At 42.0% G+C, this 16,222-nt stretch overlaps 1 protein-coding gene across 1 annotated transcript in view; it reads left to right on the top strand.

The window, feature by feature from the left end:
- GALNT9 (polypeptide N-acetylgalactosaminyltransferase 9) overlaps nt 1-16,222 on the top strand; it is a gene marked incomplete at its 5' end in the record, with an annotated part of 132,203 nt that overhangs the window by 70,825 nt on the left and 45,156 nt on the right. Inside the window, one exon of the mRNA XM_009997691.1 lies at nt 1,136-1,253. Coding sequence (XP_009995993.1) covers nt 1,136-1,253 — 118 coding nt within the window. The remainder of the gene's footprint in view (nt 1-1,135; nt 1,254-16,222) is intronic.

The following is a 16,222-nucleotide window of genomic DNA, read 5'->3' as shown; positions in this document are numbered from 1 at the left end:
AGGGGGGGGGGGGGGGATGTCTGTTCCCAGGGCCTGGGCACGTCTGTAGATCAGACTGCAAGATGACTACCCATGATCTTGCAGTAGGCACTTTGCATCCTGCAACCAAATTGTAGCTGAATTGCAACTGAAACATGGAGCTGCAGGCTCTTGTTGGTTTTCCACCTTGTAGTTGTTAAGTTTACATTTTTAAATTGTGGGCTGCAGTAGCAAAACCTGGCTCCTACCTTGAATTTTAAAGATGCAGGTTCTATGATCAGTGCAGAGATGTGGAGAAAGTGAGGCCAAATGAAACTAGCCATCGTCACTAGCTTGTATAGCACTGAAATAATGTTTGTGTTCATATTTATCTCAAAATCTGTTGTCATATAGTGCTGCTCAGTGACAGGTTTCAGAATGGTTTGTAAAGGAGAGCAGAACAAATTTACATATTAAAAGGCTTATGCTCAGAGGAGTTAAGTGTTTTATCTGCCACCCAGTTGGTCAGTGGCAGATCTGAGGGCAAAGTCTCTTAATCTGAAATTTTTTCCTTTTCTAAAACTGCCTTCAGAAATCATAGAAATGTTAATCATGGAACAGGTTCACCATGGCTGAAATTTATCTGCTAGAGCTGACTCCAGGAAGTCCCTTGCCAAACTTCACACCATGACTGATCCATGACTCTTGACATGCCTTTACTTTTATGTGGGTAAAGAGATTCCTCATTTCCAACAAAGCTTCTGGGTTGGGGGTTTTTGTGTATTAATCATCAAGTAAAGTGTTGTCTGGTTCTTGTGCTACTCTGTATGGTGGTGAACTTCAGCTCCAGCACAGAGATGGTGTCTGTACAACAAAGGAAAACCAGCCTGGTGCTTCACCTATATGCATGGGGTTCTTGACTTCACATCTTGGGTCTGTCTCATGGACATCTATTCCAAGTGTTTCTTGCACTGTGCTAATTATTTGGATGGCTCTGGTTCCACAAGGTCCTCTGTCAACTGGGGGATGAAGTGCAATGTGATTGCTTGCTAATGGAGAAATTTAAAATGTAAGCTTGAAGACTAAGGACTGTGCAGTTGGTGTAAATTTGTTATGAGGTAGGTTCTATAGTAGCTAATAAATGACTTAATTTTTTTGCTTTAATCTCTCCACACAGGACACCAGCTATGATTGGATGCTCATTTGTAGTGGACCGAGAGTATTTTGGTGAGATTGGCTTGCTTGATCCTGGTATGGAGGTCTATGGAGGAGAAAACATTGAATTAGGCATGAGGGTGAGTAAGAAAGAAGAGAATTTGTGCCGTTGCCATATTAATTTGCAAAGAAAGTGGGGGAGCCTGTGGCCCACCAGAATTGCTGTCTTGACTGATGTTATTGCACTGGAATAATTGCAATAACTGCAACACTGCCTGGAACTGACAGTCACAATAAACAAATGATCCTGAACTTACTGGCCTTGAGAAAACTGGTAACTGTCAGAAATGTGGTTTATTGGTTCATTTTGTCAGTGTCTGAATCCAGTGATACAGCTTTCCCTCTTTCCCACTAGCTCTGCTTGTAAACACAGCCACACTGTCTTCATGTGCTCATTGTGCCTAGCTGATGTGAGCTTGTGGCCTGGCAGATGCACAACCAGCAGAAAACTAAGGCTGTGGTGTTTTAAAACTTCAAGAGTCCTCTTTATAGAATAAGACCTACAAGGTAGAGGCATCCAATCCTGTCGGGTAGTTCAGTGCAAAGTGTGGACAGATGACTTGGGACAGCATCAATCCACCCTGTGCTTCTGGACCTGTACGAGGTTGATACTTGTGATCCTTTGCCCTTGTTTTCAAGGTGGTGCTTGCCAGCAAGTGCTTCTGAGGGCCAAGGAACATGTCTTTGCTTAGCACTTGAAAATTAGGCCACTTAATGTTGCATGAACACAGTTTCCTCATTATAAAGCTGCCTGTTTAATTATTTTCCCTTTACTCTGTATTCCTGGCTTCACAGTAACACGTCCCTGGTGCATGTAATGTGCTCATTAAAGCATCTATTCTGCTCATGGTGAAACACTAAACATCAAATTAGTCCATCTTTTATCTGACTCATTTTTTCTAAAATGGCTACAAACTCCTTCACACCACTGGGCTGGGGAAGAAGGTCATTGCAGTGAGTTTATTTTTGCATCTGAGTGTGTATTTATTATTCCAGCATTGCAAGAGGGATAGGGTTTGTAATGGGACTGTGTGAATACACTGCTTATACTTTAAGGCTCAGAATTCACATAGGGAACAGAAAAACTGCTACCACAAATCATCCAATTTTCCTTAAGAGGGTCAGGCTATTACCAGGATTGTGTGAGCTTTCCTTTATCATTGTGCAAGGCTTTGAGCTGTTTGAAACTTTTTCCACATGACTGCTCCCAGAATAGATTGAATGCTCTGGCAAAACTCTGGTGCAGCTGATGAATAATCCTCCTAAGAAATCTGAAAGCTGTTGCTCTTCCTTAGAGAAGAAGAACTTGCTGAGTACTATTAGGGCTCCTGGTAAACAGAGGCAAAGGTTTTAATAGGATTATGAAATGGCACTTGCTTGAGGAGAGGAGGATTTGAAGTGAGCAAGGACAGGTTTTCCGGGGTAGGGAATCTGTTAAATTCTGCAGAAACCTGGGATCTAGAAACCAGCTCTCATTAACTTTTTCCACATGACTGCTCCCAGAATAGATTGAATGCTCTGGCAAAACTCTGGTGCAGCTGATGAATAATCCTCCTAAGAAATCTGAAAGCTGTTGCTCTTCCTTAGAGAAGAAGAACTTGCTGAGTACTATTAGGGCTCCTGGTAAACAGAGGCAAAGGTTTTAATAGGATTATGAAATGGCACTTGCTTGAGGAGAGGAGGATTTGAAGTGAGCAAGGACAGGTTTTCCGGGGTAGGGAATCTGTTAAATTCTGCAGAAACCTGGGATCTAGAAACCAGCTCTCATTCTTTGCAGTTTTTTTCTTTAGAGGTTTTTTTTTTTGGTGGAGTTTTTTGTTTGTTTTTGTGGTTTTACTTGTTTGTGATTTTTTGACCTAAAAAGAATAATTAACCCTACTGTTTGATAAAGGTTTTATGAAAGTACAGATGTATGAATTCTTTCTTTAAATTAGCTGGTTGTTTGTAGCACGGATCTGCTCCTTTGTGCTTTCAGCCTGGATCTAGCATGGTTAGTAACATCCACTGTCTGCCTCCTCATTTGCAAGACTGAGGTGTGATCCCCTCCTGTGTGTCCTTCAGGGCTGTCAGAAACCAGCAGCATGAAAATGCACAGGAACCTTCTCCCTTTCCTCTAGGATATTCATAAAATCACTGCGAGTTTACGAAGGTGGTGTTGTTGTTGTTGGGTTTGCAGTCCAGAATCTCAAAGTAAGTTGCAAAAAAATCATTCCTTTCCCAAGGCCTGGTGCACTGACCCACGTGGGGATATTTGGACCATCCCCTCCACCTGCACAAAGGGGTGTGTTTGCCCAGGTGTGACTCTGCTGGTGTGGAGCAATGGGAGCCAGCAAAGGGAAGGAATAGATGAGTAAAGATCAAGAAATAATATTATAATAAGTAACAGAACGGTGGGGAAATGGCAGCACATGTTTGACTGAAAATATTCCCTGTTTCAAACAGCTGTAGCAACAATTCTTTACACTTTTCTATCGTGTTACTGCTAAAAGAAACAGGATTAGGCTTGGAGTGTCTGAATTAGAGTGCATTGCATCTAATGAACCCTTCTTTAAATTGTTTTAATAAAGGGAAATAGGGAAAGTCAGTGAAACTAATGAGCTGATTTGAGAGGATAGTGTTTGATAACCCAGCTAATCCCCCTTAAATCTACTGTTTATTAAAAATCATCATCTTGGGTATTCTGCTGTTGGCTTTTCGCTTTTCTAAATCCCATAGGTGGAAATGTTTCAATAATTAACCTAAGTGATTTTTTCTGTTGAGTAAGCAGTGTACGGACTGACTGGGGCTACCACATCTGTTGAAAATATTTAGGGCTCTCCAGCTCTTTTTTTAAACTCGTATTATTTTTTGTGTAGACTTCATCTTGGTTAGAGCTGGGACATTCTCCTAAAGGAGTAGCTTTGCAGGGAGGCCAGTGTCTACCAAGCTAGGGAAGGTCTGATCTGGTGGAGAAAACACACCAGCTGTTCTTGGAAATAAAAGGGAGGTGGACATGATTGCAGGCTTGTGGTAGTAAGGAAATAGGCGGACACTTATATAATGTCATCTTGTACTGTGGTTTTCAAAGATGACAGTTTAGTCACAAGATGGATAAATACAGAACTGAATTATGTGTTGGACAAGTGGTACTGTTTTCTTAGATTCACCAACCAGCTGCTGAAGCTGATGGGAATTGTCTGTGAGCACCAAGAAGCTGGTTTTGGCCAGGAATTTAAAAAGTCAAATTGTGTCTGAGTCCTGTGTGGATGAGGTGCCTTTCAGAAGCTCGGGTAGCTTGGCTGGTCAGCTGCATTCAAGCCAGCACCACCCCTTAGCCTCCTTGTAGCCCTTTGGATCCAGTGAGTGGAAGATAGCCCTGTTGTACTTCCAGCTGTGGTTCAGCTGTCCCCTTCCCAACCTGGAGGCAGAGAGAAAGAAAAATAATGGTACTTTCTCCTGCAGCAAAGCTGTGGATTTGTCTGGGCCTGAAGAAGACAACCTGAACTCAGGATAGATCATGTCCATCTTTGCTGCTCTTGGACATCAAATGGTCTCTCTGACCTGTAGTACAGAGACACATCCCAATAAAAAGAGAAACTCAGGAAGTGTTTGAATGTAAAGGAAAACAGGGATCCCTTCAAGTGGGGGTCCCAAATTATGACCCTGTAAGAAACTGCATGATTTGCAAGCATCATGTGATTTCCCTTCCTAGTGTGAGCTACAGACACACAATTATTTAGAAAGGGATCATATAAACATTAAAAGCCTAGTTTATTATTTGACCTAATACAAGCAGTTTACGATGCATCCTTTTATAGCAAGTCATTAATCATTGCACTAAGGATCTCTCTCTTCCTCTGGTGCTCCAGTGATAAGGTAAATGAATTGCTGTTCATTTTATTTTGTACCCATCAACTGTAATGGTAAGTGGGAAGAGATCAAGCATTTATTTTAAAGGATGCTCTATTACAAATTAAATTCTGCTTCCACCATCAAGAATCTAAACAAATTAAATAAAAAATATGTTGCCACAATGACAACTGAAAGCAAAACTTTTTCCTTTTTCTGCTGCAACTGGCCATGCTACTTCATTCTCAATAGCACTGTGATGTACCTCACAGGAAAGAATCTCCATCAGCTGATGAAAAAAAACAACCCAAAAAATACAACCACCTCAAACTAATGATTTACCCAGTTGGAGACAGCATAAAGAAGCAGACTGTTTAGGAGGTCCTGGCCAGATAAATCAATTAGGGGTGTCCCTGGGTACCAGTGTGACAAACTAACTCTGTGGTGGATTCAAGTGGTGACTTAGTGGTGGCTGTGATTCTGTGATTCTTAGTTCTGTAGCAGAGCTTGGCTGGATGCCTAAGGTTGGTTGTGACCTCTGCTCATGCAGATGTGTCACAGGTAAGTGACCAGTTTTGGCAAGTGGCAATGGCATGGGCCTGAGAACACACAGTTCATCAAGACTGGAAAGAATTGCCTGAAAACAGGTTAAAGGATCATTTGCTCTCTCTGCTGGTGTGCTTACATTGCTGCTGGTGACCAAGCTGCCTACCTGAAATGAGCACAGGTCATGTCTATAGAAGTGCAGTCCCACCTCTGAGTCTTTCATACATAAGCAGATTATCATACTTTCCAAACTTATGGCCTGGCTTTACTTTCTTTAAAAACAGATGAAGTACATTTTCTCTGAAGAGAAAGGCTAATGGTAGCTTGTTCTGAATAGTGAATTCTTGACCTGATATTATTACCTTCAGCTAAGGAGATTTAGATTCCTTTGAGTAGTCAGTGTTTAAAATGCAGATTCTAGGCTGGTGTGCTGTAATAAAAAGCACCTCAAGGTTTATGTGTGTTGAGCTTTGATTTTGAGTTGTGGGCAGTGCTTTACAACCTGAGTGATTCATAAAGCCAGGCCCCCAGTCTTAGAGCTAAATAGGAACCCTGTTCTTGAGAGTTTCTCAAAATTTCAGTTTTTTTCCCCACAGGCTGTGGGGAAAATTGTACAAAAATACAGGTTAATCAAAATGTCTTATTTCAGTAAGTAAAAAAAAATAGTTCCTTTTTATTTTGACCTTTTCCAAGCTGTAATTTTAAGTATCAATTGATTCAGTTTAAAGTTTAATTTTGGGGTTTTTTTTAATAGCCCTTCAGTTTTGAAGATGTTCCATCACTTAAATTATGTTAACAAAAATGCACAATTGCTGCCATCTGAAAATGTGATGGACTCTGCCCTTAGACATGCCTGTTCACACTGGAGTGCAATAAATCAGCATTTTCAGCATGAAGCTGAATGCTATTGAAATGCTTCTGACCAGTCCTACACTGAAGTCTGCACTGCCTGAGCAGAAACCCTGATAAGTGATGTACTGTTATTGGAAGTTACTGCTGCATAGGTTGCAAAGATCTCTGATAAATCTCCTAGGTAAGCATGAAAGTAAAGTTGTCCTCTTGTCCATCTCCAGTTTAATTTAGTATTTTCATAGGCATTTGCTAAGGTTAAGCTTGTAAAGTCAAGCATTAAGAAATGAAAGGATTGTATTCATGGTGCCTGGATGACATTAATTTGCAACTCCTTTCCCTCATCAAAATTTGAACAGTCTATTTGGTGGTGATGTGCATGTATGATGAGCCAGGTCCTCTGCCTGTCTAAATGTTCAGTATCTCTTAATTCCAGCGGAGTTTCATTGATTCAAACAGGATGAGATTAAGCTTGACATTTGTATAAAGCAGTAACACGTTCTGTCTGGGAAAAGAGACAGACTTAGTTAGAAGTGGGGATGCTCGTGCAGGCGTTAAATCCCAGGCTGCTCAACCCCAGAGTGCCCAGAGTCACCATGAATATCTGCTGCCTCTGCTGCCAAAGTGGGCAACTGCCAGTCCTAGGGGGCTCTGAGGGGTGAGAACTGCATGAAGAGCTCACAGAAAGCTGTCAGCAGCCCCAGTTGCTCTCATCCTGGCTTTGTGGTTGTATCCTGCCAGTGACTGGTGCCCGGTGCAGTGAACTGATGAGATGCAGAGCTGTCAGCAGACAAGAAAACCATGAAAAAGCAGATGAAGAGGACAGGTCGAATTCCAGTGTGACAACCAAGAGCCTTGGTGCCAGGTTTCAAGTGTCTGACATCAACCACGGTTCAAAACAGAAGATTTTCCATGTAGAAGGTCTTCCCACACAAGAAAGAGAGGAATGTGGAAACAGAATAAAGCAAAGGCAGACAGCTAAGAGATGACCCTTGGCCTCTTCTGACTGACAGTGCTTGGGCTTTTCTCCTACCAGATCATGTACACAGTCTTACTGGTACTCTGAATAGGAAGTAGGATCTTGTTTCTAGAGAGAGAATCCAACTCCCTGCCTGTCTGTGATTTCTTTGAACCACAGTGTGGGGTTTATTATTTTTCTTTTTAATTTATTACATGGAAGACGCCTGTAACCTTGAATGGAAAACAATGTTTTCATCAGAACACAGTGCAGTGGTGCTCTAGCATGAAATTGCCAACAAAGTACAGGACCAGAGCTTGTGAATACCGTTCAAAACACTCTCTGAAATGGGAGCATTGGAAATAGCTCAGAAATGAGCATCTGGCCATTTGGCTTTGCTATCACATCACGCTTCAGCGAGTGTAACATTGTATGTTACAAACTCTTTCATGTACTAGGACATTATAGAAGCACTAGGCTGGAAATTTCAGAAACATCAACATCAGAAATACTGGGGGGGTGGGGGGAAGAAAATGCTTCCTTAGAATTTGCTGCTTTCTTCTCAGCCACTTTCCTGCCAGTTGAATTTAAATCTAACAGAGGTTCCTCTGCAGGGGCAAGTGTGAAGTGAATGAGAGAGGAGAAATGCAAAGCAGCTGAGTGTGCTAATTGTGTTGCAATCGAAATAGGTTTCTCTTGCCTAATGAGACTGAATCAAAAGCCTGGAGATGAGCTACTGCTGGTCAGAAACTTTCTAAAACAACGCATTTCGTGTTGCAAAATAACGACTTATCCAGAACTCCAAATGTTTTGTAGCACTCTAACTTCTGATGCTGGTTAGTGAGAGCCTGGCTGAGGCTGTTGGGAACCCACAGGTGCTCAGCTGTGAGCCCTTAGCTGCATGCCCAGTATACCTGGGATAAGAGTTTTGGAACCATTTTGAATCTCTTTCAGAACTCAAAAAAAATAATAAATATATATGTATATATGTCAGTGCTGTGGAAAGCATCTTTCCACTCAAAAAATGAAATGTAGAAGTGTTTCAGGAGAACAGCTTCCTGTCAGGATACCTGCTCTCTGCTTCCCATTCACCTTTTGATTAGCTTCCCAGGTGGTTCTTGTTTTCTTGGGGATGAGAGGTTTAATCTGACCCCCTAGGAAATACAGAGGACTCTGAGGGTGGCAGGAGTCCTTTCAGCCTGAGTTTCTGCAGTCTGAGCAAAGCCTTGTTTTGGGCTCAGGATGTGGTGTGAAGGTGCCCAATTAGCAGCCCAGGTAAGTCCTGGAGGAGCAGCCATGGGGTGTGAGACCCACAGCCCAGAATGCTCTCCTTGGCTGTGGCTCCTGTGAGCGGTTGTGTTGCTGGAAAGGTTTTCCCAGGTACTATCCTGCAGGCAAACCATATCACATGGGAAAGTGTATTGCAGCTTTAGAGGTGAGCTGTCAGATTTATGGGACCCTCCAGTCTTGAGTGCAGGGTCTGGAGGGGGGATTGTAGGCACTGAAATGTGTAACTTGTCATCTGTTGCTGAGCTGTCACCCTTGTAGGAAAATTCAAGCCACCTTTATTTATGTTGTTAAACAGAGAAATATAAATCCTTAGGACTGGTGAGTGGAAGTGTTGTTGTCACATGAGCAAGAGAAAAATGGAACTGATTTTTGACGAGTTGTGGGTTTGGAGGGAGGAAGTGTTCTGGGATTTAGGTTTGTTTGGTTTTGTTTTCATTTTGCCTGAAAAACTCTGGGAAGTAATGTGGCATTTTTTATTGTATTTTTGCAGTCTGCTAAAGAAGTGTCTGACTAACTAACAAGTATCCTTGCAATAGTGTTGCCTGAATAGCACAGAGCCTGTTGAGCTGACCTGTCTAACAGACATCTTCAAGCTGAGGAGCAGGGAAGGAATAATGCTTGTACCTGTCTTGCTGAATAAAGGTTCACTGCTTAGTGCCAAAAAAAGAAAAAAATAAAAAATAAAAAAATTATCTGTGCTGTGTGTAATACAGAGGGAAAAAATAGCAACTTAACACTGTGCATGAAAGAGACGACGTGTTTTCTGTTGAAGGCAGCAGCAGGGTGACCACCAATGAGAAGCTTTTCATGCAAGTCTTCTGTAAATTTGGGGTTAATGGGAGCATTGACAAGAAAGGAGCCCCTGGCCAGGGCAGCTGCTGTTAGAGCAGGTCAAGCACTGACTGGGAAATACTCACTTGCTGCACGATCCTGAGGAGTTGGTTTCTTGCCCTTCCTTCTCAGTTTGCCCAGCTGCAAATGGCAATAATGTACAGGGGGCAAATACAGTACAGGGAGTGATAGTTATCATATCCAGGGGGCAGAAAATGCCCTCTGAAAGGAGTGCAGTTGAGCTCTTATTGTTTTCTAGTTCACATTCCAGAAAGGCACTATCAGCCAGGCACCTGGCAGGAGGGTGGGAAGCAGGGATGGTTCCTCCCCTGGAGATCTCACAGAGCAATGAGATGTGACACAGAGGGGCTGGGAAAGGGAACAGAACAGGGAAACAGATCCCTTTTCAGCTGAGCACAGGCAGAGAATGCACAGGTGTGAGTGCAGGGGGCAGGATGGCAGCCCTTGGCACAGAGTCAAAGCTGTGAGCAGATGAGAAGTTAATCTGTTGCAACCTTACATTCCTCCTGTGAGCAAACCCTAAAGTATTTTCCCAAACTTGCCTCAATTTGTAGGTCTCTTCCTTTTTGGTTCTGGTGGCAGTGAACTTTTGCTTGTAACTTGTAGTGAGCATTTGTTGTAGAAGGACACCAGTCATCAGTTGTCTAAAAAGAAAAAAACCTTACTCTTTCTGCAGAGATACAAAATTTCCTTCACTTTAGTGTTTTTGAATAGCTTGGGGAAGTGTTTCATGACAATATTTTGGGATATGATGTGTGCAGTAATGTACCTGTAGATCATATTGGCTGTCAGGAGTTGGGAACCTGATGACACCTATTTGCCACATTTGTTCTGTACTTTTTTTTCATCATTATTGTGGAGCTGAATTCCTGCTTTGGTCCTGCACAAATAAATTGTTATTTCAGTATGAAAGGAAGGAAATTGAAAAAAATCCAATAAAATATTTGTAGTTTCCCTTAAAGAATTCTAAGATTCTTTCTCTCAGATTTAGTTTCCTACATAGGAAAAAAGGGAAATAGGTTGGCTGAAATGCTGTATTACCATGTTTGTTGTCACTTCTATAGCTCCAGATATAGTTTCACTGCTTGCATACTGCAGCTAGTCTAGATCCAAACAGATTCCCTTTGCATCCTCATATGTCATTGTTTCACTTCCCTGAGCATCAGACTAGGTTGCATGCCAATGTTACACACACACTTTTGTATAGATATATATATATAACATGCACAAATACATTGGTCAAAATGCCAATTGCTTTCTGTTGGTAACTTTCTTCCAACACAATTGAAAAGTGTCAGCGGTTGAAAAGAAAGGAAAAACAAACATGAAATGACATCTCTGTAATTTTCATTTGTGTTCTAGGCTTAGAAAAGGCAGATCTCGCTCAAATTCATATTTAATATGACACACAGAACTTATAGTGTGAGAAATGCAGCCAAGGAGAACCTAGAGAAGCATCAAAATCAGTCTGCAAAGTCTGTGTTAGGTGCAACTGCCTATTACATATTCAGGTGTTTTGACTGCAATAAAATAATGTATTTGCATGTTTCAGTAAAACCATAGCTTCATATTTCTACCTAAAATGCCACTTAGATTTCCTCTGCATCTCTAATAGTGTGTCGTTTACATGAATATCTTCCTATCAGCAGAAAAACAAACAAGTTAATAACTTCCAGGCATGTCACGCCCATCATTCCTAGCACCCGCCTGGGGAGCGAGGTTATAACTGTGCCTCCGTTTAACCAAGGGGAAACTGAGGCAGAAGGGTCTCACAATGTACTCACAGGACATGTGAGATTCATTTCATGGCAGAGCCCAGGTTGAAACTAATTCAAGTGAACCTTATAGTGTTTTCCTATTAATCGGTCTGAATTCAAAGCCTGAAACATGACTGGAGGTAACAGCACATGCACGTGTTAGAAAAATTGCACTTAAAATTCCTGTGTTCCTTTAGGATGTGATTGAGTGAGGAAAAGACAAGGGTGATGGACTTCAAGAGGAATAAGCAAGTGCTAAAGGCTGATCCTGAGTGGGAATGTGAGAGCACATTCAAATCAAGATAGATCTTGCTTTGATAGATCTGTTTTTTCTGATAATTTCCAGCCCGTCTGCCATGTTGTGCTGGCAGGTACCTGCTGGGCTCCAGGGTTTCTGATAGGTCATCTTCATCACCCTTTGTGGGGCAGTGGTCTGCTGGGAGCTGCTTCAGGCAGACATGTCATGTTCATTTTTGCTCCTTTTCCTCACCCATTTTACCCCTCAACAAGAAATCCATTGACTTCTGCACAGCTGTACTGTGGGAACAGGCAGCTGGAAGCTGCACTGGTGCATGTGCTGAATCCACTGGTGAGTCTGTGTCATTGAGGTGCTGTTTTCCCTGGTCCCATAGCCCTCCATCTGTGGTTCAGCCTCTTGTGCCCATGGCTGAGGTGTTTGTTGCCCTGCCATTGTGCCTTTAGCCTAGAGGTGCTGCTCTGCTAGACCCAGAGAGCTGCTGACAAGTTCAGCCCCACTGAGCTGCAGTTCAAGGTCAAATGGGACTTTCAAATATGAATAAATGTCAGGGTTGGCTGGCACATCGATCTCAGTCTTTCTGATTACTGCCAGATCACATGAATGAATTAGCTTTGATGGGTGTGATAAATTGCAGAGACTCCTGATCTCCAGCAGTAAATGTTAAAGAAGGACGGGGGAGGCGTGGAGGGGAAAATACCCTCTGCAGATGCTTGTATTAAATGAGGTGAGTTCTGATACAGTGCTCCATGGGTGATCTTCAGGCAGGAGGAGCCTTTTCGTTCACTTGAGATTCTGTGTCAAGCTGGGCCACATCTCATAGTGAAGTATTGATTTCCTTTGTCAGAAGGAGTTTGGGTTCCTATGTGTTATGAAGTCAGAGCTTCAGCTGCCTTTCCCACCAGCTGCCCTGCCCATCCAGGGGGGCTTTCCAATGCTGGGTTCTCAGGCCTGCTGGTTCCCAAGAGTGGACGTAGACAAACAAGTCTCTAACTAAAACACAACAGAAGTAGAGGGCACTGGAAGTAGCTCTTCATATGCTGTGATAATGCACTGAATACTGTCAAGCCATGATTTGTTTGCATATCGGATCATTGCTTTGCAGGGACTTTTACTTGGAAAGCAGAGAAACTCACATGATTTATAGTTTACACTTTCTTCTCTATGATTTTCTGTATAACAACTGAGATTCTTCTTGTCCTTTCTAAGCATAGTTTCAAGATTAGCAATACCAATCACTGCTCTTTTTTTTTTAAAATAAGGAATTATCTTCTGATGATTGCTAAATGAGTACTTTAAAAGTATTTAGAATAGGGTGTTTTTTTCTGATATCACTTCATCTATGATTCTCTACTAGCTTACAGTTTTCTTAAATCTAAAATAAAATATTACAATATCAGACATATCAGAAAGCCAGACTATTTGTCAGGAACACGTAGGCCTGTTCAGTTTTATGTACTGTTATCCCCTTAATTAAGCGTGGCCTCTTTCTGCAACATCTCCCACACATTCTGTCTCTGCATCTTGATATCTTAGTAACTCATCTGTGTGTTTGTGTATCTAAGTCTGTGTACACATATTTATATGTATATGGGGTTCATGAACTAGTGCTCATTTTGGGCAATTCCTCCTCTCAGGGCTTCTGAGAAATAGTTGGGTTGATGCTGACACACTAAACTTTGATTAATCAAGACTGCCCACTTTCAAATGCAGCAGCATTTTTTGTTCTCCAGAAGCAGGAAAGCAGTGCTGTGCAAGTGTTGTATTTTGTAGCAGGAGAATTCAAGGGCAAAGCTTTGTTTTGGCTTCAATTAATTTTTGCAAAATTTATGTTCAGTGGATTTAAATTTTTCATTGTGAACCTACTGCAGAGCTCCAAGTGCGTTAACCATAAAGAGACCATCATCACTTTTGCACATAAACAGTCCCATTAATATACATTATCAATAGCATGTGTACAATTAAAAGGGACTATTATAAATCTGTTGTTTATATGGCAAACTGTTTGGGTGCTGTAATGAACTGACATACCCTCAATATATATTAGAATGGAAGGGGCTGCAAAAAAGGACTTTTACTTAAGTAGAAATAAGGTAACATAGATGTTGAGTGAAGGCTGGGAAAGAGAAAGGGCCTCTTCTGTTAGAGAGCTTCACCAGAGGGGTGGTACCCATTGTGCATGGTGTATGTGGTGGGGCTGTCATCTCAGGGATGAGGAAAAGAAGGTAAAATGAGCTGTGCTGATGGGAAGAAGGGTCAGGCACAGTGCTGAGTGGCCAGAAGCAAATTGCCTAATGAGAAGGATTCTGAGAATGGCATAGAAGCTCTTGAAAGGTAAACCAAGGCAGACAGGTGGCTCTGAGCCCCAAAATGGGTTCTTTTCTTATTACAGGGAAAAAAAAGTTTACAAAGTGGTTAGGAAAAGGATGAAGATTATATTCTGAGGACCAGGGAAGTATTGTGCTAGACCTGGGAAGCAGGCAAAGAAGCTGCTAATGGAAATAGATAAAAGCATTAGTATTTCTGGAGTTGGGGCTGCTCAAACATGTGCCAGATGAAATGAGGAGGGATTTGCTTGTAAGGGTCAAAGCATCTTCAATCTAAAAGGTGGCACAGATTATTAAGGATATTTTTGTATGCCTGCAGAAGCACTTCTTAGTATTTCCACTAGCAATGGCTGTTGTTTTCAGATCTTGTAAACATTAATTCTCAAATACTAAACCTTTAAAGCCTCAGAATGAGCCAGAAGATAAACCCTCAGAGACTCTATTTTGTGCCCTACAATATTCCATTGTGAGAATGGATTCACAGGATAAATTACAGCTGTGTGATTTGCATACATTGTGCTGCTGGGCTCCCTCCTCAGTAATCCATCTGTCCAACCAAAATGCCACTTTCTTGGTAAATTTAAATTTCACTTATATTTAATGTACTCTTTCTAAAATATCTTGCCAGTGATTGTTTTGTTAACTCCATGAAATGAACAACCAGACCAAGAAAGACAACTGAATTTTTCTCTCAGCTTGCATATTATTTGCCTTGTAGAGAAACTTGATCACTGAAACCTTGTCTTCCCATACAACAGAGACATTAGCAATTCATGCATATCTGTGAGGCATGTGATGATCCTCTATGGATTTTTATTAAAATATCACCTTCAGTAACTAATTTCTCTAAAGGCCTGGATCTAATTGTATCAGCTATTAAATATATTTTATGCAGTCAGGTGTCAGCTCTTTAATAGAAACATGCAAAACCTCTGTCAGCTGTTCAGTCTTAAAGATACAGGTTAACCTATCAATTAGAAATTGGTTGGTATGTCCTGAAATTTCATTTAAAATTAGTCTCCAAATTCCCAAGGCAAAATTCCCTTAAGCAGAGACAACACCCCCAGAAAGCAACACAGGGAATGGAAATTCAGAAAGGAAATCAGCTTGTTCTAAACTCAGCTACCAGATGAAGACATGACTGCTCTAAGTTTTAGCATGAATTCATGTTTGCTTGCAGAGATGTGCAGGCACTTTTAAGATCTGCTGCGTGCAGAGCTGGATGCAGCCCCCACCTCCAAAGGCATCCCTTTGAGACTAGACTACAGACCTTGAAGAGCTCTCTTTGTCAGACTGAACCCTTACCTGGTGCCTGGAGTTCTGTCTTTGGGGCTCTGTGTGTCCAGCAACTTGTCAATAATGCATTTGTTTTCTCAGTCAACTTTCGTAAACTGTTGTGTATTGAGCTGACAGTTCAATATTATTGGAACTGCCTCCCTCACCTTAGACATGTTGTTAGCTGATAATTCAGTTCACTGCACGTGCTGCTTTCACATGTGTCAGCTCCCAAGAAAAGACATCAGCTGGTAGAGATCTTCAGGAAAGCTCTGGGTGAGAAACTGCACAAAAGTGAGTGAGATAAAGCAAACAAGCCTTATCAACCAAGGCAGTGGTCAGCACAGGCAGCTGTGGGCTGAGAGCACCTGAAGGGTGGACTTTCTGCAAAGGGACAGAAGGCAACTTAACTATGTCCAGGGCACTTTAATATTTTTTGGCAACAGGGGTGGAGAATGGGGTATGTTGTACTAAACTCTGACAACCATCTCCTGAAAGAAGAGGACAGGTCTTGGTAGAGTCGATTTGGACAACAAGCTGTGGGTGTGCTAGCTGCTTCCAATGAACCTGACCTGCCCGTGGAGGGGAAGGAGATCTGGGTGATGGATCCCAGAGCCAAGCCCTGAGTGTTCAGCACTCAGCACCCAAAATCTTGAGCCAGACCTGGTGTAAACTAAATCAGCCCCTTAACTTCCCTACCTTGCCATGCAAGCAACACAGGCATTCTTCTGTCTCCTCATTCCTAGCTCCTTCCTTGGACATTTTTTAACTTGAAGGTCAATGTGCTTTGCTTCTAGAATCATGCTGAGGTATTATCCTCTGTGCTGCAGCAGAAGTAGGAAGTAAGTTCTAGAAAGCAGTTTGGACCCAGCCTTATGGCAGCTCGTGCTCAGCAGCAGCTCTTTGCACTAATTTGCATGGGTCACTCCTGGCTGTCTGCAGCAGGAAGCAAAGCACAAAGAATTGCTGAGGGAAATGTGGTTCATTTTTCTTGTTCCTCCTTAATCCGTATCCAGTACCTCTTCAGGAGGACAGAGTGATGTGCAGCTGTGGTGTAAGTTACTTTCTCTCCCTTTTCATTCCCTCTGCATGTTTTAACTAAGCCTAGCCT

The sequence above is a fragment of the Chaetura pelagica genome, unplaced genomic scaffold (assembly GCF_000747805.2).
Source record: "Chaetura pelagica isolate M959 unplaced genomic scaffold, ChaPel_1.0 scaffold45, whole genome shotgun sequence".
Taxonomy (NCBI): Eukaryota; Metazoa; Chordata; class Aves; order Apodiformes; family Apodidae; genus Chaetura; species Chaetura pelagica.
Note: the sequence above shows the minus strand (reverse complement) of the source record. Positions and strands in the feature narration are given on the sequence as shown.